Source organism: Carassius auratus, chromosome 7 (assembly GCF_003368295.1).
Source record: "Carassius auratus strain Wakin chromosome 7, ASM336829v1, whole genome shotgun sequence".
NCBI classification, from domain to species: Eukaryota; Metazoa; Chordata; class Actinopteri; order Cypriniformes; family Cyprinidae; genus Carassius; species Carassius auratus.
In genome coordinates, this window is record NC_039249.1 from 8294665 (window position 1) to 8319722 (window position 25058).

General features: G+C 34.7%; 1 protein-coding gene across 1 annotated transcript; it reads right to left on the bottom strand.

Moving 5' to 3' along the window:
* Window positions 1-256: 256 nt before the first annotated feature.
* aldh1a3 (aldehyde dehydrogenase 1 family, member A3) lies at window positions 257-23930 on the bottom strand. The gene is made up of 13 exons (XM_026267019.1): window positions 23512-23930; window positions 22957-23061; window positions 22220-22360; window positions 19167-19296; window positions 14606-14667; window positions 8443-8571; window positions 6865-6978; window positions 6016-6118; window positions 3825-4009; window positions 3578-3742; window positions 2458-2615; window positions 1413-1487; window positions 257-1039 (listed from the first exon to the last, which is right to left on the bottom strand). Exons 1-13 carry the CDS (start codon window positions 23608-23610, stop codon window positions 964-966), a joined length of 1542 nt encoding a protein of 513 aa, XP_026122804.1. The 5' UTR covers window positions 23611-23930; the 3' UTR covers window positions 257-963.
* Between the last annotated feature and the right edge of the window lie 1128 nt (window positions 23931-25058).

A 25058-nucleotide genomic window follows, 5' to 3' on the forward strand; every position in this document is an offset into this window, starting at 1 on the left:
TTTTTGAATATTTTTTTACAATTTAGTATGACTTTTCATTGCCCTTTTGCTGAATTTAGATTTTCTAAGTATGTCTGTTATGTATTATTTTTATTTTATTTTTAAATGTTTTTAATTTTAAAATGTTAAAAATTGCAAAAAATCGTATATATATATATATATATATATATATATATATATATCAAAATGACAAAAAAGGACAAAGATTGATTCATGCGATTTCTTATTTATTGATTCAGATCCAGCTTTTTTTTTTATCTATAGCTATTTAATAAGTCAAAGTAAACAATATATTTTAAGCAATTACATCATTCCACCTGTCATAAGATGTGTATGTACATTTAGAAAAGGAAATCACTTTTAATTCCAATTATACATTAGTAAATGCAGGGCACTGTACATATACAGTGCAGAAAGTGGTTCATCAATTCAGTTTGCATTCAGCATCACAAAGCAAATATAGTAAGAGTTACATCTATTGTGCAGTTCTGTTGTGTGCCACTAGTGGAGCAGAAATGACTTCATTTAAACCTCAGTTTTAAGACGATTTACACAACAATGTGATGTTTTTACACATAAAAGACCATCCTTGGTAACGTATTTAGATTTAGCTGCCATGACATGAGACCTTAAAGACCTCTAAGACAAACTGAACCTCCAAAACAAACAAAGCAAAGGACATGAATCTGAGAAAATGGTTTTCGTGAGAATCTATAGCAATAAAACTACACATGTACTTCAACAACATGGATATTTATACCTTTATATTAGTAAATATTGAGAGATGATGGGTGACTTTGCTTGATATTAAAACATCCCAATTAAATAAAATTAAAAACACAAACTTTCTTCTTGTCTTTTTTTTTTTTTTTTTAAACCTGTACAGCACATCTACATGAAATGAAGAGAAAGGAGCTGCAGTAAAGAGTTTCTTCATGCGTTGATTGACAGATGGGCTTCAGATCACAGTGTCAGCTGCTCGCTGAGTTTCATAGTGATGGCTTTGACCTCGGTGTACTCCGCCAACGCATACTCACCCCTGCACACAGGGAATATTGATACTCTTAACACCTTTCATATCAAGGAAATTTGCATGCATAATCATAGGAAAATAAGCTTTTCCTACACTAACCCTATAAAGCATACTGTATCATATTTGATAAGCAAATGAAGACTCTAATTATAAATGTGATGAAAACCTTGCCGAAAAACCTGTTGTTCATAATCTGCTACATGCCTTTTGTCATCTGATCTGACTAATAGTTTTTACATTTTTAGCAAGTAAAAGACCATTTAGTATAACTGTACACACATCCACCTTCATTGTTATTGAATTGAATGGTGAAACCAGTGCCAATTCACTAAATCTAATCTAAATGTATGTTGATACGATTACAGTCAGCAGCACTCACAGTTCTCGGCCATTTCCTGACATCTTGTATCCTCCGAACGGAGCTTGAGCATGTAAAGCATTGTAGCAGTTCACCCTGTAGGACGAAAAGAGACATGACCTTTTGACCTTTGACCTCACCTGGAAAATATGTGCTCTTTTATTGCTGTATTGCATTTTCAGACATAATTAATTGTATACAAATTCAACATAGGCCATATTTAGGTCAGAGAGATCACAATATTATAATTATATTTATTTATATATTTATACATTACATAATTATGTATATATTATGTGTATATCATATGTATAACATCTATGCGTGTGTGTATGTGTGTACACTGCCGTTGAAAAATATGGGATCAATAAGACTTAAAATCGTAATGTTTTAAAAAACACCTTTTAAGTTCACAAAGGCTGCATTATTGTGATCAAAAATACAGAAAAATACAGTAATATCTTGAAATATTTTTACAAGTTCAAATGTTTTTCTAATTTAGTATATAGTAAAATGTAATTTTTTTCATTGATCAAAGCTGAATTTTCAGCATCATTCCTCCAGTCTTTAGTGTCACATGATCCTTCAGAAATCATTTTAATATGCTGTAGTTGTTTTTTTTTTTTTTTTTTTACTTTTTTTTTTTTATCAATGTTTGGAAACAGTTGTGCTGCTTAATATTTTTCGGAACCTGTAATACTTTTTTTTCAGGATTATTTGATGAAAAAAAGTGAAAAAGAAGAATATTATTCAAAAAATACTGTAAATATTTTCTAACAATATTACAAGTCACTTTTATTATCAATTTAACACATCCTGGCTAAATAGAAGTATCGTTTCTTTATATTTAAATAATTTTGTGCACATCTCCTTCTCTATTATTAGATTAGTTTATTAGGGTAATTATTATTAAATAAGATTGTTTATTAGGGTAATTATTATTAAATAAGATTGCCTTATATAAGATATCAGTCTTATAAACCCATATTGATCGACCACTGGATTTTGTACTTATTTCTATACAAAGCTTAGAGTGTAACTGCAGGAGTTTAGCGAGTCTCTTTACCAGACGGTTCCCGCCTCCAGCGCCGCAGACACACTCATGGCTCGATTGATGTCTCGTGTGAAGACGGCTGCTGTCAGGCCGTACTGTGAGCTGTTGGCTCTGTCGATCACCTCCTCCTGTGTCTTAAACTTCATGATGCACTGAACTGGCCCGAAGATCTGCAAAACACAGATGTACAGGTGCTGACAGCAATAGTGCATAAGAAAGGAGCATAACACCATGATCCATTCACTCTCATGTCATTCCAAACCTGGATGCTGTTATGTGACTGAAAACTAAAGGAGCTTGTTTCCATTCAACAGCAGTTCACAGTGATCACTGCTTTCAAGCTCCATAAAAGACATAAATGCACCTGGTTACTGTACCGACTTCAGAGGTCATATACATTTATTAGATTTTCTGGTGTTTTTTGTCCTATTTTGGAGCTGGTCAGACGTGGTCATATGAATTCTTTGTTTTCTTTTGTTTTATTTGTATATATAGATTACTTGGGTTGTTACTGACACCTGGTGAACATTTCAAGTCAACAGCACCTTCAGAAATATATTTACTGAGAAAAATAGTGAGGTGTTCAATACTTGTTTTACCTGCTGTATACTGTATGATTAGAAAATTGAAAATTATAAATGTAATATTTTTATTTGTATATTTAAATACAAAAAATTTAAGGAATGTATAAAAATTAAAATATATTAAAATAAGTATAATATGGAATCATGTTGTTGTTGTTATTATTGCTGCAACTGTGTATACATACTGTATGATTATAAATATATATTTAAATATCTTAAAAAAAAGAATTATCATCCAGCAGGTGGCACTACAGGACTCCAATTCAGATTCCTGTCACCTGAAGAACTCTGTGTAGCCCAAAGTTAAGGTTATGTGAAAGAATAAAAAAAAATAGACCTCCCATTAATTGAAAAAATATGGTTCACTGGATGAGCCCTGGGGGTGGGGGTTTATAAATAAGGGAAAATATTTTTTATTTTAAGGAAGATAAAAAATGAAATGTAAACTTTTAATTCACAATTGTATTACACTTGCCCTACATGTAGCTGTTTTTCCATTTGTTTAACTATTGAATGTGCACATGCTCCAGCACACAGGAGGGTCGTACCTCTTCTTTGGCGATACGCATGTGGTCTTTGACATCAGAGAAGATGGTGGGATGGATGAACAGACCTCTGTCCTCCAGCGCACAGCCTCCACACTCCAGCACCGCCCCCTCCTTCTTCCCACTCTCCACCAGCTCCAGGATCTTATCAAACTGATGCCTGTCGATCTGACCCAATGGCACAAACATATAAACAATCTGCACACAAGAAGAGAGAGCACTCAAAAGTTCAAACGAGGAACTAACTCACCTGCGGCCCGTGTGAGGTTCGTGGCTCCAGAGGGTCTCCGATCACTATATTCTTGGCTCTCTCCACACTGAGATGCACAAACTCATCATAAACCGGCTCTTCCACGTAGACGCGTGACGCAGCGGTGCACGCCTGACCCTGGTTAAAGAACGCGCCCTTCTGTGTCTCCTCCACCGCCAACTGCACTGCACACACACACACACACACACACACACACACACACACACACACACACACACACACACACACACACACTTACTCTTCTCCCATGCCCTTATGCTTTGCTTGTTTCTGCAAAACTGCAGTGCATTACCAAGCGGTGCCAATGTTCATTCTTAGATTCATTTGTAAACTTGATAACATCTTGCATTCTATCATTACACCCTTTCTAAAGTTTAATGAGCTGTGCATTGGCGTAAATCTGGGTTTGTGTGCAGATGTGAACATGCATAATAATAGACGCATGTGAAGCAGCGAGTTCACAGCTGCAAGGGTGGTCTGGAGTATTGCAACATCACTGGGGCTGAATAAACTCCAGCCAAAAAAACACGACCCACACCAGCACCACAATCAAATGCACTTGAATGAACTTTAATCAGACAGTGCTTTCTACATGTACTGTATCCGGCCACTTAACCCTGTAAAGCCTACTGTGTCATATCTGATATATATATATATATATATATATATATATATATATATATATATATTGCAGTTCTGTGCAAAAGTCTATTAGGATTTAAAAAAATAAATAAAGAAATCTTCATCTGCTGCATAGCTGCATTTTTCCAGTTGCCAAATATGTTAATGTAGTAATTAACTTCAATTTCTGCCGCTATGGCATTTCTGCACAGTGCTGGAGATGTTAAGATCACTCACAAACTTGATCCCTGCACGATTTGATGTGTAGCATCTTATTAACTCATGCATGGTGTGCAACACATTTCTTCTCCCTCTTCAGGTTTAATCCAGAAACTCTTAAACCTCTTAAAAGTCCTTGTCCGTTCTCCTAACCTTTTTTTACCCTAAGAGCTCTTTTAAGATGCTTTCTAAATTACTTTTTTCTTTACTAGGATGTTTTCTTTCATTTTAAGATGAAACATGCACATTTCTAAGAATTTTTTTATAATTTAGTTACTAGAGGCAACTCTTAGCACTAAGGTTTTTCATGAATACGGCCCCAGAGCTCATCATCATCCAGTCTGTCTGGGATTACATAAAGAAACAGAACAAACTAAATCCAGAAGAACTGTGCCAATGACTCCAAGGCACCTATAAAACCTTCATGATAATAATACTTAAGTCCTAATACTTTATGTATAAATACACAAACAGGCTTGTCAGGGTAATTAAATAATTTACATGTATGAATTTGTCAGAATGCTTTCATCCAAAGCAACTTGCATTGCATTCAAAGCATGCATTTGACCAGTTCCTGCATTTCCTGGGAATCAGATCTAGGAGATTGGCATTGCTGTACCACGCTTTACTGTTTGAGCTGTCAAAAATGTCTCGATGTCATTGCATTAGATGAAAAATGAAAAAAAACAAAAAACATGCACTTAGATGCTGCAGAAGCTTCACAACACTTAAAAGTCCTAAATCAAGATACATTTACTTGAGAAGCATAATGATATATGATATCAGGATTTGTTTGCTGATATTTAGATTTAAATGTATTAATCTAGCAAATATACTAGCGTGTATATTGGTTATTGTGTTCGTCTTTATTTAAATATGGAAAAAAAATCCAAAAGAGAAAAACAAGTCATTTCAATCCATTCAATTTAAAAACTCTTTTTTTTATTCTAGATATTTATATATGTATTTACCTGTGTATTTTTTTAATCTATTGTATTAATTTCATAAAAAGTAACAAATTATAAAAATAAAAAAAACGGAACGGAAATCATTTATTCTAGAGAACCATGCATTATTTTTATACATGTAATAAACCTTCATATGTTTGATTAAAGTGTTTTGTTTTCCTTGAAAATGTATGCACTTGGGTTTTGTTTTCCAATGCAATGACATTCAGACATTTTCAAGTGTCTCTTAAGTGTCTAAATACTCTCCCCTCTTCTGAACTCTTCATTCGGGAGGATGATGCACATATCGTTCCCATTCCCTGGTTTTCCCAGCACGGTCATTATTGTTTGAGCGGTGGGATCTGGAAAACCACATCACTCACGGTCTGAGTCAGCAAACACAATGCAGGGGTTCTTCCCTCCCAGCTCCAGAGTCACTCTCTTCAGGTTGCTCTTGGCCGCCGCTGCTTTGATCAGCTGGCCCACCTGAACACAAACACAATAACAGAGCGCTCACTAATGATGCCTCCACAAGCTGCTCTTATGAATATCAGCTGGTGTATTATAGATAATGACAGGAAACATGCTTAAAACACAAAAAGATTCAGCACACATGAAAAATGCAGAACTGATATCTGAACAAAATGGTTTAACAGTATTTGAGGTGTGACACAAATTTCCAGGGCAATTAAATCTCAACGTAACATCTCAAATGTATCTGTTAATATAAACAGATATAAACTATATAAGATATAAACTAGAAATATAAAGATATAAAAAAAAAGATTTATACACAATATTTATACACTGAATTAAACATCAAATTCATATGTGTATTTTTTTTATGTACATTTACATGTTTTCAATAAATCTGAATTAAACGTATAGATACAAAAAACATTTAAGGAAAAAAGTTTATGATATACACACACACACACACACACATATATATATATATTTGCATCACATTTTAATAAATCACTTTTATATTTTGAATCTAAATATACTTATATTATACAGAATATATTTTAAAAAATACGTTGGCAGGCCGTAGATGTATTTTAATTCCATTCAAACTACATTTTGGCATGTCAAAAAGATAATAAACAAATACAGTATGTCAACAATTGCATCTGTGTCATTCACACTCATCTGTGTGTCTTTATCTTTGTATTTCTCTCAAGGCTTTGAGCAACATGATTGTGCTGAGCTTCTTCCCATAATTTCCTCACCTCTGTGGAGCCTGTAAACGCCACTTTGTCGATGTTCATATGACTGGCGATTGCCGCTCCAGCTGTCGGTCCAAACCCAGGAACGATATTCAGGACTCCAGGTGGAAAACCGGCCTGTGTGACATGATGGAAAGAACTGGCTTTATTTGTATTACTTATCAAATCAAACTAGCCTGATACTGTTTGATAAAGCTTAATTCTTTCATCCAAAGGAAGAGGATAAAATGGGAAATGAATAGGTCAAAACAATTGCCCATGGGGACAGAGACAGCAAGACTGCTGATGTACACAAAGAGACGCTTTTCTTTTGAGGATTTAAACCACACTGATCTCATTCATAATGATGAAGCCATCTCTTTTTTAGATACAGACGGCTTGAATAGAAAGCAAGAGGCGGTTGACTGAAGGCTTGCAGCTGCAGTTTAGTCCATGTCATTACAGCAATTCACGTGTCCTGCTCTCTTTGAAGAATTAAACATGATAATCTGAGTGCTTTGTATAAACAGAGACAGAGCAACAACTCATTACCCACAATGCAGCTGAGTTATTCAATACAGCTAGGTTCCCGACCGAGGTTTATACCACTCTAAGACTGCAATCAAGGTTTAATTGTAGTGCTGTCAAATGATTAATAGCAGTAAATCACATCCAAAATAAAAGTTTTTGTTTATATAATATATGTGTGTGTACTGTGTGTATTTATAATGCTTATATATATATATATATATATATATATATATATATATATATATATATATATATATATATATATATATATATATATATATATATATATATATATATATATATACACTGTATGTGTGTATATAATTTATATTTTTATGATTAAAAAATATAAACATAATTTTTCTTAAATATATACATGCATGTGTGTGTATTTATATATACAATAGATAAACATAGTACACACACATATTTTGTGTAAACAAAAACTCAAATTAAAATCAATTCAAATTAAAATTAATCGTTTGACAGCACTAATTTGAATAAATATACTTTTTTTTATTATTCATTTTTGCATAAAAGATCAGGTATCGTAATGGTGTATTTTGTAATATTTTGAGTAGTTTTTTATGTTAATGTTTTTGATTTATTTATTCTAATATAATTATTATAAGGGCATTTTAAAGTTTTTTTTTACACTGTAAGCTCAATTAAAAAAAAACAAAAACACTTAAGACTGGTTTTGTGGTCCAGGGTCACATATCATAAAAAATATCAAATTATACAAAATGATTTGCTTAGTGTTACAATGGAGATCATCCAATCAGAATCAAGTATTCCAGAGACCAATGTAATACTTTATGATATACACTGGGGCTTAAAAAGCCTCTGCCAAACTTTGATTTGGCATCATAATCTCATGATCCCCATGCAGATCAATCATGATGGAAAACCCTGGCTTACAAAGTTTGTACAATGCGCACAATCTAACCACAAAATCTGGGAGCGAGAAAAGGAGCACTGATGCAATCAATTATCAATGTCCATATTAATAAAATCAACTTGATGAACGAAAACCCCAAACCAAAGCAATGAGCCCCGCTGTCCCCTCACCTCTTTTATGAGCGATCCGATATGAAGAGCCGTCAGCGGGGTCTGCTCAGCCGGTTTAATGACCACCGTGTTCCCGCAGGCCAAAGCCGGAGCGATCTTCCACATAAACATCAGCAGAGGGAAGTTCCACTACAAACACAGAAGACAATTAAACCCATTATGCAACAATGGGTTGTTGGATTACTAGAAAATAATGCACACCTAAAACATCATTTTAAAACTAGTAATGAAGGATTGAGCCAGACATTAGAGACTTTAGAGAGAGAGAGACATTAAGGCCCAATCCCAATTCTACCCCTTCCCCTTTCCCCTACCCCTCCGTTTCACACGTTCACGTGAAGGGGTAGTGGTATCTTGATTCTCTTTTGGTTGGAGGGGTAGGGGTAAGGGGAAGGGCCAGATAGCCCTTCAAACGAAGATTTATCAGGACCACTCTTCAAACGAAGGGGTATGAATTATCTCAGCAACATAGCTGCTACAGCGAACAAAAAGACACATAAATGTAAGCTTTTTTGGCATAAATAAAGATTTTTACTAAAAGTAATCATTCGTTTTATGTTACATTCAATTGTGAGTTCATATTAACGGTCATGTTACTCAAAGAAAATGTTTGCAAAAAATCGCTAATATTTGCCAACGTCATATCACTACAGACTGCATGATAGTGCCACAGCATATGTCGGATCAGGGCGATAACTGACGTAGACATTGATGGGGGCTAATCCCCCCCAATAAATAGAAATCGCTAAACCATTTTCTCAAATATTGCCTATTCAAGAGAGAAAGAGAGAGAGAGAGAGAGAGAGAAAGAGAAATGGAAGTTGCGTGTATTCGCGTTTGTGCATTTATCTTTTTAGAGTGAGTTTACTTAAAAACAGCGATTGTATCCTCACGTCGCTGGAAAATATAATGTAATTAATAATAGTTAATAGTTAATAATTAAAGACTCTAATGCAGACCAGCACACCAGTATATGTGTGTATTCTAAGAGCTAGACAACGAATGATGATGTGTGACGGCATAGTAGTGGTGTCCCAATACTTAGGGGAATATTGTCTCCCCAACCCCTTGACACTCTGTTTCAAGGGACAAGGGGAAAGGGGAAGGCGGAGGGGTAGGGGATGTGGAAGGTGTATAAAATAGAATTGGGATTGGGCCTAAGTGTGTCAGGTGGAAAAAGAATATGTGCTTTCTGTACATAATAATCAAAAGTAATTTTAAGGCTAAACTGGAATAATTTCTATTTTTTTTCATCCTATTATTTGCTTTATTTTTTTGCTTTGTGTTGTAGGGTTTAGTTCTTTTGCTGTTGTAAACTGTGAAGACCTTTGAAATAACTAAAATCATTTAGCGCAGTGATATGAACATGTAATACGGTCAATACCTGCCTGGAACTACTTTAGTCATGCATTTTACCTCGTAACCTTACAACTTTCATCAACCAATCAGAATCAAACATTCAACAGCTGCCAACCCCCCACTACTGTAGACCTCTATTAGCTCCACCCCTTTTCAGTGCTGCGCCGGTTGTCTTTTGTTAATATTTCCACAGTGTGAAGACAAGCTTGTACACATTTATGAATGAACCGCTCATTATAAAATCTTCCCAATCTACCGATATATGATATGATATTTGCTTCGAACTTTACAACCCACATGAGTCTTTACTTTCGTTAACTCTACAATAATTAAATCCCCTTCTTCTAAAAAAAAACAAAAACATAAGTCCAAGTATTGTGGTCTGTGAGTGTTCCTGTGTGGTTGCTAATGTATTCTGAGTGATTGTTATGCAGTAGCTGCTACAAGTTTTGTAAAAACGGAAACTAAAAGTGGAATAAAAGGCTTGTGAATAAAGTGTAGCATGAACATTCACATTACCTCAGCCGTCTTTAAATATAAAACACACCATCAAGTCAATTGCTGTTCTTTGTTAAATTAGTTAAATAAATATGTACACAAATCACTTTTTTTTTTTACAAGTAGAGAGTTGTTATTTTTTACATCTTTTTGGATGTTGTCATGGCAATTAAACGTGTTTCTGGACTGCATTTTCACTTTTCTTATTTTTCTCTCTGAGTGACTCATGTGCGCTGATCGCCAGCGTTGCTTTCTCTAATTACCACCAAACCAATCCCAAATATGAATAATGACTTTATAATATAATCTCCAGTGTCTATCAACAAGTTTGTACTTTGTTTCCAAAGCAACATAAGGCAATAAAAACCCATTTTCATTGATGAACTAAGATTCTTGGATGGCCTGATTTGATAAATGATTTGTAGGCTTTTGTAACATATGAAAATTGAGACAATATGGTGTATCAGTGATGACAATAACTTCATTTACAGTCAAGAATTACCCACCCAGAATCTTCAAACAGGCCCTTTAATTACAATAACTTTGTTTATTATCATCTGAACAAAGACGACTGCCCTATGGATCCATGCTATCAATTAAATAAGATTCTTTAAGAATATTGGCAAAAATAGTGCAACATTGCAGAAATCACTGTCACAATATTTGGGTTTTCTTTGCCATTGCTAGACTGTGACTTCAAAAAGAGTGACAGAATTTAAAAGCTTTGAATATATATATTTTTTGCACTAGGTTGTTGGGTGTTTTATTGGGAGTTACATAACATTTAGAACTTTGAAACCAGTCAGAACACCCTGGCAACCACTCTGAAAACCCTAGCAACACACCAGCAACCACCTAAAAATGCCCTAGAAACCACTTTGAACACCCTAGCAACCACTAATGGCACTGCAACCACCCACATCTTCTGAGCATCTTGGTGCTATAATGTTTCGAAACACACTAGTAACCACTTCGAAAACCCTAGCAACTACCTGTAAATGCCATTGCAACCACTAGGGTTTTTATCAAATCTGTTTTTTTTCCCCCCAAATTCAGATTTTTCCATTTACATTTTTTTCATTTACATTTTTCTGGATTCAGTTTTTTCTCCATTTACATTTTTCTAGATTCTGTTTTAATGCTTAAATGAAATTGTATCAAAAAGTATGTCTTATTAATTGAAATAATAAAACTTACAATATTAAACCACAATATCTTAAGTTTAATAAAAATTTAATTTTTGAGGCACTATGAAATGTTTAAATCCTCACATTATTATTATTATTATTATTATTTTTAAAAAGCAGTGAATACATTAAATAAAAACATATATATCATGGTTTCTTCAAGTTAAACCAAACTTTTATTTTGATGAGTTGCTGTGAAGACTTCTGTGTGAAGATAAGTTTCTGTTTATGTAATATTATGATAGTTTTTCTCAAAAGAAATGGTAAAATGCTGATAAAGTGACTCTCAGAGCAATTCTGGGGATAATGTTGATGGGTTCATATACTCATTCATTGAGATGTCAGATGCTAAATTCACCATGAGCATCACGTGTGCTTCAGTATTTGTATAGTAAATTAAACCGTATGTCTGTGCCATTCATTCACACAGAGAAAAGCAGAACCAGGAGGATTCATATTTAAATGGTATTTTTGTAGCTGAATAACCACAGACACTAGTAAATATTGGCAAAATCCGTGATATTCAACGTTATACTGTACATTCCGTTTTCCATAGCAACACCTCAATTAAGGTGAGAGTATTAACAAAGACTATAGAATTATCAAGACGTGTCACTCGTATAATTTTGAATGGGGGAAAAAGCTAAATACAACAAATATGGTCGCTCAATCGCAGGAAGCCTTGCCTTCTGAATGAAAGAACCAATCGCTAATCGGTAAAGTCATCTTGCGTGCGGTTGCTATAGAGGCAGTCAGCGCTCTGAGACGTGCGTTTAGGATTGCGCATGCGCACTGGCTGATCTAGCCTGATAAGCTTTTTATAACGCTATTCGAGCAAGAGTAATAACATTTATGACACAGTTGTTGTCAGATATTAAATTTTACATCTAATCGCAATCTTAGTGAACAGTTTTGGAGAATTTGATGTTTCCCCATTCAAAGAGATAGGAGTTGCACTTGGATGCCCGAGAGGCGTTTCAAAGATGGCGGCCGAGTGACATGACTTGTCTTAAGAGGACTTTGGTATTAAGCAGCATTCGAACAGATTTTTTTATTTACTACAGTGGTTGCTAGGGTGTTGATTAGCAACCACTTATTGATGTCACTGTACATTCTATTGAAGATCAAGATTGTAGAAACAAAGTCATAATAATCCTTTGTTTAATAAACCACTGATAATCCAAATAAGTTGTATGTGTTCATCAGTAGTTGATGCGACAGTATGCTGAAAAGTTGAGAAAACATTTCTTAAAATGGAAAATCCAGTGGTTAAATCCTATAACTATGAATAATGTATTGCTATTGCGTGAATAATATGTAACTATGTAATCAATAAAAAAATAACTGTAATCTGATTACGAGTACTTTTAAAAATTTAATCTAATTACAAGTACTTAATCTTTGGAATCTGATTATGCAATCCAGATAACATGGGATCAGTTACTGCCCAGCTCTGAGTATCTGTACAGTTTTTATAATGTGTTGAGATCTTTGGTGGGTGTATGGAAGATATTTAATTACACGATAGTTGAAACGCACTTTCGATACATAGCTCATGGTCACGCTGCTTTCCTGTAATTGGAATTAGTGCGGATTTAAAGCTTCACAAAAGATCCCCAGAGTGACGTCAAGAGAGAAAACAACCTCTGTACAGTATGGAAACCAAACAAGGTCTTGTGGTTGCATAGAGTCGTGAGTTTTCATAAACATTCATAAGCTTCAATGGCACGTGAGATCATAATACAGTGCGTTTTCTTCGAGAGGGAGCGGTGTATTTGTGTTCGTCTGTGTGTATGTGTGTCTCTTTATCCAAGGTGTTTCCTTACATGCACCTGAAAGACTCTAGACAGGCGTTGGCTACAGTATATAAACAAAGCCATCATGTATGTGTTATTCAACGCTCACTGGATCCTATTGTGTTTATGATCTAAACTGTGTCCAAAGATGTTTCTTTTTAACTTTATCCGTTTAAATGCCAATACTGTCAAATTCACAAATGAAGCGCTCAAGCATTCGAGAATAGGATTAATCAGATAATACAGCAATTTCATGCTTTATTATCATTGTCAAACTACAGTGCAAGCTACTTTGTGCCAAAATGATAATAATAGATGTTTCTCGAGAAGCAAATCAGCATATAAGAATGATTTCTGAATGGATTATTGAATGAAAATTCAGCTTTGCATCACTGGAATACTTTACATTTTAATGTATATTCAAATAAAAAACAGAAAATATTAAATATTCTCTCTCTCTCTCTCTCTCTCTCTCTCTCTCTCTCTCTCTCTCTCTCTCTCTATATATATATATATATATATATATATATATATATATATATATAAAATGTGAATAATAATAATAATAATTAGTATTGAATAGTATGTATAATATATGTTATAATTTACCAACATATACCCAAACCACTGAATGGTAGTGTGTTTATTTACATAGTTGAAAAAATATATATATATTTTTTATTATTATTTTATAAAATGATTGTACTAAATATTATAATATTACTGTTTGATACATATTCAAGGATAAAAGTAAAGATGTCTGCACAGAGACTTAAATGATTTAGTTAATCATTTCAGTGAACTGATGCATTTAAACAAACCGCTTAAATTAAACAGCTCGATTAATATTAAACGATTAAATTAAATGATTAAAATGAATCTTAGTCTTTCTAATGCTTCATGTAAGTGAGAGCGTAAAAAGCTTTTGAAAACAATCAAACTACTGAACGTTGCTAGTTGCACTGAAACTAGTTACTCCTAAAGAGTGATAGACTGAACAGAATTAATAATAAAAATTACATTAAATAGAATATTTTAAAATACAGCCACTTGATACTGAAAATGTTTCATTTTTCCACTCTGAATACCTTCGAATAAAGGTAAAGATTTCAAAGACGTTTTTTTTTTATTTTTTTATTTTTTTTTACAATAATTAAAAATACAAATGTATTAAGAATAAAAAAAAAAGGATATGAAAAATACTAGTATCTAAAAATACCAATAAAAATTTGGGATGTGCCATAACCTCACGATTTGCCTACTGTGAATTTATGTTAAATGCTCCACAAATGAAATGCGAATGAAAAATAGTCAAGAACTCACCGGAATAATTGCTCCGCAAACACCGACGGGCTCATGTTTGGTAAAACACAGAAAGTTTTCATCTGTTGGGAGGAAGAAAAAGAGCAATGAAGAAGTCAAGAGGCACTAAACGTTATAACACACTAAGCTCCCCTTTGATATACAGTCATTGTTTCCTTGGGAAGCTCTTGGATGTTACCACCAAAAACCAAACATGAGAGACAAAGCATTGGGAAAAACACACAGCGATGGTTTCAATGGCCCACACAAAGCTCTGGTCAGGAAGAGTGTATGTTCTGCTGCTTTTTTTCCCCTCTGCTTTCACCGGAGACACACTGAAACGAGAGAGGCCTCAGGTGTGTGAGAAGTCTGGGCAGCAGTTCAAACCCGCTGCTGATCTGCTCTTGGCTTGGATGCACACCTTTGTTCACCCTCAGCGCTCTCTTTCTCCCTTTCCTCTCTCTCCCAGGAGTCAGATATCCAGTCGGGGTAATGTAAGGTAGCAATGCAGTTTTATCACATCTCTTCGCACTTGAACCTTTCCGTCGGAAAATGCCACTAAGATTGGCCAATTTACCACTTCCTTGTTCCAACGTGTATCCAGTTAAAGACTCGAGTGGCCCTGGTGCGACTCATTATTGAACATAGTCTACTTGAAAATGAACATTTCCTTCATTATTTACTCACCATCATGTCATTGCAAACCTCTTTGCTACTATTTTCTCTGTGAACTGAAGTGTGGAAAAAGATTTTCAGCGAATATTGGACATCATAATAAAATAAAGGTTTGGAACAGCATGAGAGTGCTATTAATTTCTGCAGTTAAATACCATAAAAAACTGTAGTAATAGTCTGAAATATTTTTATAATTTCAAATACCTGTTTTCTATTGTAATATATTTTAAAATGTAATTTATTCCTGTGTTCAAATCTGAATTTTCAGCATCATTACTCCAGTCTTCAATGTCACATTATCCTTCAGAAATCATTCTACTATGCTGATTTGCTGCTCAAGAAACATTTATGATTATTATCGATGTTGAAAATAGTTGTGCTGCGTCATATTTTAGTGAAAACTGATATTTTTATGGCTTTTTGAGGATTCTTTGTTGAATATAAACATCAAATGAACAACATTTATTTGAAATAGAATCTTTGGTGTCACTTTTGAATAATTTAATAGGTCCTTGCCGATTAAAAGCATTAATTTCTTCAAAAAAGTAATTAATTAATTGACCCCAAACTTTTGAACCACAATCCCAGGATGCATTTTGATGATCTCAGTGAAAAAAATAAAAATAATGCCAAAATGTCAAATAAGTGACAGAATTTTAATTTGAATCATTTAAATGTATTTAAACTGTGAGGAAGTAAACAAAAAATATACAGCACACACAAAACTGTCCTTTTTATTTGTATTAGATTTTACTTTTTGTATATACTTTAATTAGATTTAACCTCATATATATAAATGCATATATTGAATTCATATATTTTAGACTAAATTTAGATTTTTAGTGTTGCTGTGTGCTATATATTGTGATGCTTATAAGAGAATTACAGAATTATCTCAGCAAAATATTAAAGCTACATTTCATAGAAATTTGTACGAGTTCCTGTTTATTTAAAGTAGTCCAAATTAGTCAGATATGTGACCCTGGAGCACAAAACCAGTCTTAAGTCACTGGGGTATATTTGTAGAAATAGCCAAAAATACATTGTATGGGTCAAAATGATTGATCTGGTTTTGTGGTCCAGGGTCACATGTGGTTACATTTTAGTTAGGATGATACCTCTGTAAACAACAGGCAGCAATGCAACTTCTGTGGTTTTGTGAACTTCATAAGAGTCATCCAATTAAAACTACAGCCCAACAACAAACGTCCATGCATGACATTTCATATGAGTGTAGATGCGTGGGAGCCGGCCTCTCCGAGCCCTGACCTTCTCGTGTTTCCCCACGCCGCAGTGTGTCAGGGTGATTACAGACTTGATGACTCCCTTACACAATGCTCATCTCTGGCTGGGATCAGCCGACGGCCCTTTCTTACTGATCCGACAGCGCTGCTTATCAAAGGTTAAATTTACACAGCATCTAGAAGGGCTTTATTTCAGCAAAACTGTACAAAGCCTCGCCCTTCAACTTCTAACGTCATGGTAAGCTTCCAGCAACAGGTAATGCACAAAAAAATAAATAAAAAAATACTACAATCTGACATGTTGAGACCCAAAAAATAGAACATATCTGAAGTTTGATACGCATTTATGTGGAGCCACAACTGAATTAGCTTAAACCCTATGAACCCTACTGTATCATATTTGATACGCAAATTTCTAACTTTACACTATTTAGCAAGTAAAACAATTATATTTTTTGTATAATTGTAAAAACTTCAGTTCATGTTTCATACTTTTTGCTGTGGAATCTTTAATAATACTTCTAAAGTAAATATAAGAATAACTTTAGTTTTTTTAGTCATATTTTTTTTTTTAATACGATAATCAAGCTTTTAAGGAAGTTTTATTTTTTCACCTCTCAATCATCATTGTATTGTATTGCATTGCATTATACATTATGAAACTACAGAGCTTTGATCATAAAACTATGCATTTAAATATCATCTTTCTAAGACATTATTGGGAAATATTTTGACATTTATATGCATTTTATACCAGTTTTTTGTTATACTGTTAAAAAGATCTCATTAAATTAACATCTCAAGTGTCAGAATTTCATCTTACTTTTTGACCATATAAACATCAACATCTGCAACAAATTGCATGTTTATGCTCCATTGAAGTGCTTTTTCTCAATTATGACCTCCATATTCTTACTTCTATTTTCCCAATATGATATGCCACAAAAAAAAAAAAAAAAAAAAAAAAAAATCATGCAACATTTATGGGGAGTGGATTTTGTCTAAATGTTTGATAAACTTTTACATAAAAAAAAAAAAAAGTTTTTTATAACCATATGTCAGGCTTTACAAGCTTAACTCGACCAAATGTCAGATATGTATGGAAAAGACAGCTTTATCTGGCCAGGATCCACCTCTGTTTTCGGGTGGAAATGTCAAATTGGCCAGATTGCTTTTATAATTGGCGTGTCGACAATCCGGGTTAATCCGCCCAATGTGATGAACCGTAAAACGACACATTTTTCCAAATAAACACTTGAGTTGGGCAGTAGGCGGTTGACGTATGCTAACTGGCAGCCGTTATCAATGGGGAAATTTAAAGAGGCTTCAGTCTCGCACCGTTTTCCAGCCCTCAAAAGAGTGAGATATTCTATCTGGCCGCTGATTCCCTGAACTCCGGCTCATCTGCGGCACCAGCGGTCGCACCTCAGCGATTAGGATCAGAGCCTCTTCCTTTTCCTTTGTGTGCCAGGGCTTTCGTCTTTTAACGCTTTATTTGAATCTAATCAGGGGGAAAGGAGGGAAGCATGTTTTGTCTATTGACTATCCTGAAGTGGCAGGAATGCTGGGGGAGAAGGAAGAATTAGAGAGGGGGATGATATACCACCCAGGACTGAAGAAGGGAACCCATCAACCCTTTCTAGAATGAAAAGGAAGAGGACTTTTGGGAAACACTGGCTGGTTTGGATGGCAGCAGAGATGAATTGAGAGGGACTTTTAAATTGGAAATTCCGTTGCACACAGGAAGCAGAATTCTTACATTCAAGTCTCCAGATAGGTTTCCAGTCCAAAACCTACAAATTACTTATGCACAGTTGTCATATTAAACTTAAATTTAAAATTGGATTTTAAAAATAAACACTTTTAATTCGTTCATACACTATCATTCAAAAGTAAATGCTCACAGTAATGTTGGTTCTTTTGAACTTTCTGTTCATCAAAGAATCCTTTCAAATGTATCCCAGTTTCCACAAAAACATTAAGAGTAATAATAATAAAAACAAATGTTTCTTGAGCAGCAAATCAGCATCTCAGAATGATTTCTGGAGGATCATGTGACACTGAAGACTGGAGTAATGATGCTGAAAATTAAGCTTTGCATCACAGGAATAAATTACATTTTACAATATACAGCAATAGAAAGCAGGTGTTTTAAATGATTTTAACATTTCACAAGGTTTTTCTTTTTCTTTTTTTTTTTTATAAATGCAGCGTTGGCTAGCATAAAATACTTATTTTTGCAAATCTCACTGACCCTAAACTGTAGTGCATGCCTGCTTGTAAGTATAATTTATTTTTTAATTATCCTTTGTTTTTTGCATAATTATTAATTATGCATAAATATGCAAACTTTGTATTTCCAAAAACAATGGATTTTTAAATGCCAGAAAACTGTATTTCATTTAGACATATTCTGTTATATTTAATTACATTTACAAGTGCAAAACCACTCAATTTCCCAGAATGCTCAATTTTTTCAAATAAAATTCTAATTTCACATCCTGTAATTTAACAATCAATTTAATTCAAATTCACTCTCATTATTTGAAAAGAAGCTAATTCTTAAATCAAGAATCGCTGAGCTCTGGTTCACATGTTCAATCACAGCAGTAAATGCAAACACAGGTGACAAAGTGATCCATTCAACTGGCTTTGATACTCACCGACCGGCATCGTTTTCCCATGAATCTTGTCCGTCCAGCCGGCGTAATATCTCAGGGTCTTAATGCTGCCATCCAGATCGACAAAGAATGCATGCAAGAAGGGTTTGCCAGTGTCCATTGACTCTAGAGTCTAGAAACAAGAAAGCATTCGGTTCAACTGTAAAACCATTCTGAGAGCATAAAAGCATAAAGTTATGATTTTATTAGCAATCTGTTTTAAATAGGCATTTTTATGGGGCATTTTTCGAAAAGCATGCTCATTTCGAGAGCTACAAATTTGATACAAAACAACTTTTTCATGCACGTCAGATGCCAAGATTTTAATGCGTATGGGGAGTTAGTAGGGCCAGAAATTAAACAATAACGCAAATAATAAATTCTGCTGCCCTCCAACAATAAAAATAATGTCAACATGAGGATAAAAGTATGTGGGTAAGAGTGTGGCTGAAGTCATTGGCAGAGTTTACACTCATGAGAGCTGTAATATGGGACGATGCCCATCTGCGCTGGAATGGTTGGATAACTGTGCACAAAACAATATTATGTTCAAGATTACTTAAAATACGTTTATACTTCTAAAGCATGATCATACTGACAAGCTACTGACAGCCTCCCAAAATTAATCATACTAGATTGCTGGGTGTGTTTTGCATTTCTGTACTTGAGTCTATTTGCGTGGGAAACATCCAAAACTACATGAATGTAATTGTGAAGTACGCATGTATTACATTTGATCCGTCCCTTTTATTCAGTGTACGATTGTAAAAGGCACCGTAAATGGCTTAATAGGCAGTGCGGTATAAGAAAGAGTTCACCTTAACCTCTCTATCTCCAAATCTGTTCTTTATTTCCATGCACAGTTCTCCGAGTTATTGAAATTATACTACAGAATCACAGGACATGTTTGCAATTAGCAATCACATGCAATCTAAAAACATTACTTCACTCACATCTGTAAAATTTCATTCACAAATGCGGTAACTTATATGATCTGGCAGTAGAACAGGATGAAAACCAACTCAAGTAAGGCTTTAATTATGTAAAACTGAAGCCTTTTGATACTGTACCGAGAAACAAACAACAATGTGACCAAAGAAAGTAACACTTTTTGATAGATAGATAGACAGATAGATAAATATTCATGGAAAACTTGCAAAATAATGCATGAAAAAAAGTAAGTTGCTTTGTGAAAAGCATCTAAATCCTAAGCTATGACTGTGTTTTTGTTTTCATTGACAAGACTTCAAAATCAGACCACCGTGTCAATGCTCACACCTGCAGTAGTGTTTGACGAATGCATTCAGACAGCCGTGACAGCTTATCGACACAGCGAGTGTGTGGTGTGACTAAAAACAGACCGTAGCCATTATAATGAAGCAGCAAGTGCTCAGTTTCATGCAACTGTTAAGTGTACAATTTAATGTGCTAATTTTACGATCTGCAACACTTTCAATTGGACAGAAATTTAATTCTAATTGAGCTCAATTGGTTCATATGTTCTGACTAAGGTTTTAAATGTGGACTCTTAAATTTAACAAAGAGTTTAAGGGATACAAAGCCATTTTTAAATAAGTTTGTTGACGAGCAACTGTATAGATAAATCCTGATATAAAGACACTTTGGTTTAATTGTATTGTTTAAAATGGCATATGATTATTTGTTTTGTATGAATTTGAATGTGTATCCTGCTATTCTGCTAAATGAATAAATGTATCCTAATTTAATGCTTTTAGTAGGCTAGTTGCAACATATTGTTGTTTTGTACTATAGACTATTTTTTTCTCTGTTTATGTTAAATTGCCCCTATTATGGATTTTTGAAAATTACCTTTCATGCAGTGTGTAACACAGCTCTAAGTGAATGAAAACATCCTGCAAAGTTTTAAATCTGTAAGTGCACAGAGTATAAAGTTATTGTCTCTCAAAAGAAAGAGTCGACTCTGAATCATTTAAATGAGTCGATTTTAAAATGAATACCAAGCCATTTCATGCTGATGTCATCATGAAACATTAGCATATTGCCCACCCACTTGGTCTTTTCCGTTGGTCTGAATGAAAATGCTAATTTATTCTTTGCCACTAGGTGGTGCTTTTGCCACTAGGTGGTGCTTTTGTAGCGGTAAAAATAAAGGTTTCCCCGGTAACACTGTATTATGAGACAATGAAAGTGTTTTTTTGTTTGTTTTTTTACCTTGCACGCATGTTAACCTGTTGTTGGGGACTCCTAAAACCAAAATATGAACCTTTCATTACCCATAAAAGAGGCACTTTAACACATATAAATGCTAATATGCACAAACAGCACACAGCAAACGCAAATTTGCCCTGAAAGTAATGAATACTGGATTGAAAATACAGCAAAAGATGTATCCCATTTTATTTTGTAACGCAGAAGTTCGCCATATTCTTTGAGTGTGTGAGACTTCCGATTAATTCGCTTTTTTCACATTTCCATGTTTTTGGCTTCCGGATTGGGGCTTGCAGGGTAAAAAAAATAAAATTGACAAAAGCAGCCAAGAAAACACTTGGATTATTGGAACACAAATGGATTATTTTTATTTAGTTTTTCCTTTTTTATTCAAAATATTCACACACCATGTTATCAATTCCGATTCACAAATACATGTAAGTGAGTGTGCTGTGTTGTTTAAAAATCATCATAAATGAGTTTGATCGTGATTTATAACGTGAGATGGGCAGCGCCATGTTTGTTGAGTCCTGTAAATCGGATTTACAGCATCTGGACTTTTAAAGCTACTTACACTGTGTATCTGATATGAATAAAACATGCAAATTATATTTGAATGCATTGTTATTGCTGCTTCCATAACCATCCGTGTGTATTTTACAAACTCTAAATGTATTATTTTACTAGTATTTGTGTGTATTTAAATATCTGAAACCTAAATTAAGCATTATGTGGTTAAAGCGTGTCTCAGCCGCCAGCGGGAAGGCAGTCTGAATTGGGGAGTTATGTGACGTCACCCAACATTCTAAATCCAAATGTTGGAACCGTAAATGTTCAAAAGGGTTAATTGCTGAAGGCAGACTCACCGCGAGCACAGCGCGCTCTCGCTCCAGCAGATCCGCGAGTTTGTGCAGTAACCGGCCGCGGCTCGACGCGTCCATCCGCCGCCACTCCGAGCCTCTCTGGCCGGCCGCTCTGGCAGCTCTCACCGCCTCATCTACATCAGCCTGAGAAATCACACCGACACTTTAGACTACACTCACATCACACATCACAGGTGAAGCTATTCTTATTAACAATCTGAAAGTGATATTTAATGGCAAATTATGATACCTGATTAAATACATCTTCTATCAGCTGCCAAGTCATTATATTAGTTAAACAACCATGTTTAAAATTCTTGCCTGATAAATGTTTATATCAGTCTTATAATAGTTTAACTGCTTAATGCAACACAATTAATTGCATGCCAGCCAAAATAATAAAATAACTGCAATAAATAAACACAATTACAAAATAAATACAAACTCTCAAATCAGTGTCATATGAATATTCATAGTTTAACTGACAAAAGTGCAGGCTAATTAAATAATAACTCAAATTTCTTATTCTATCAGTTTCCAATTGCAATTAGGCCTACATAAATAATAAGCATTCTCACATATCTCTATAATCAGTCTAATATGCATATTAGTAGTTCAACAATGCAATGTATTTTAAATCATACATTTAGGCCTACAAAAAAATGCACGGCAGATATACATGTCACTGTACATGAATCCTCATTTTTAATTAGACATCTAATGAGTCAAATTCATCTTACTTTATCCGCCTCCTCGATGTCGCAGATTTTGACACCTGTTGCAGGGTTGATGGTTGGAAACTTCTTTCCTTTGATTGACGTGTGCCATTCATTATTGATAAAAATCTGTAACAAATAGTTAGATTGCAGTGAATCTGGTTTCCTATTACAGTTAAGACTTGTCTATGAATATAAATATAAAATAATAAATATAATTATCTTTAACTCCTGGAAACTTGATTAAAGATAATGTAAAATTATTAATAAATGTAAAAAAATATATAATTTAAAATTACATGATAAATGTAAATAACTAGCTCATTAACATGTCCACAAATAGGAATAATAAACAAAATCATAAATGTAAATATTGTGTATGTATCAGTTTTGTTTTGGCTCTTTAACACACCAGTACATTTTCTAAAGGACTATAAAAACTTTTAAACTTTTAAAAAAAGCTTTATTTTTAATAGTAAGAGCCTAAAGTTTCCTGAAAAAGACTAAAGGACTAATCAGACTAAAACTCCATTTACTCTAGTATTTGTCTGCAATTTAAGGCTGAAGACAAGCTCTTACCTTAGTGTGTTTAATCTCAGGGATTTTCACAGGCTGAGGTAGAGGTGGAGGGCATTCGTTTCGAGCGAGCCCGTTCTCTATAGTCCCATTCTGTGCCATTGCAGCGCAGTCACAGTGAAGTGCACTAGAGATGAAGATCACAGATCAGTGTTCACTCCATCCAGCACACTTTATAAGAGCTTTTAAAGGTCCTCCCCCTCTGGGCAACTGTGCACTCCGCCTACCATGACAAACACAGTCTCCGTCCCACCTGCTAGTGAATCAGTCTTTCAAACACAAAACATAATGTTTTTCAGATATGAGTTTCCGTGATGAAGTTTAAGGAGCTCAAACATGGAAAAAGACTGGGGTTCAGGAATCTCTCTCAAAAACCTCATTCCACCCAATCTCCACTGAAACCCAACATGATTGGCTGTGTCTTTATGTCAGGCGCTGGAGGTAATGAGTGTGGATTAATTGCCCTGCAATATTTATATGGCTTTGATCTGTTGGCGGAGCGATGGATTTGAAGCGACGGTGGGCCGGGCATCACTGATGCGTTCTGATGTTCATCATGAAGTTGGTTTTAGCACCTGGGCCTGGTGAAGTTGAGTGGAGTTGAATAAGTGCAAACAAATGCTTTTGTTCGGCGGGACAAAGACTTTCCCAGCTTCGGGCTCATACTCGGACACTGTTGCCATTGTTTCCCCTCCATTGCTTCTTGTCACTCTTCTTGTCAAAGTTTAATTAGGACAACGAGCTCTCGCAGGCCCATTTCTCACTTCAGCAAGTTTCTAAACACTTCCTAATGAGGACAAGGCTCAGAGAAATTGGGCGTATGGGAAGGAACGCACTTGGGAAGGGAAAGTTGCACTAAAACCTGAAACACGCACAAATGTTGCTAATCGCAAGGACAGAAAGTAGTCCAAACTTTTCTTCATACACAAATTATATTTTGCCTTTTAAAAACAGCTGACAAGCATGATGCGGGGCGAAATCGTGGGAAAGCGGAGGCAGGTGCCCTCTTCCTCTAAGCTTGGATGCTCTGGTTAATTGGCGTCCCACACCTTTTAAATGAAGGTCAAGTCTCTTCGCCTCTCTGGGCTTCAGCACCGTTTAGCAGCATTACCCGGCTAATTGCAATGACTGCATACTCAAAGAAAGCACATGACTCTGCAGACACTTCCCAAAACACATCTCAATAGAAACGCTTCAGCACTGATGAACCAAAGTGACACGAGAACACAGAGATTTAGCTACAGAGAACAGGGGCTCCAGCTCAAGAAAATAGACATGTTTTATGTAATTTAAGAGGTTTTCTATAGAAGCTTGTTTCCGTATTTTTATCTTGCAAATCTGATTTTATTCTTGAAGTTACGAGTTTACTTAAATGATATTTAAATGATATTCACATGATATGAATAATGAATGTGACAGTATGTGTCGTCAAGAAAGGGTACCAGATGAAAATCCAAAAAGAAGTGAGGTTTTAATGATAAAAATAGCGAAGAACAAACACATACATACAGTAACTTTAAGGACCAACAAACCAGAACTAAATGGAATGT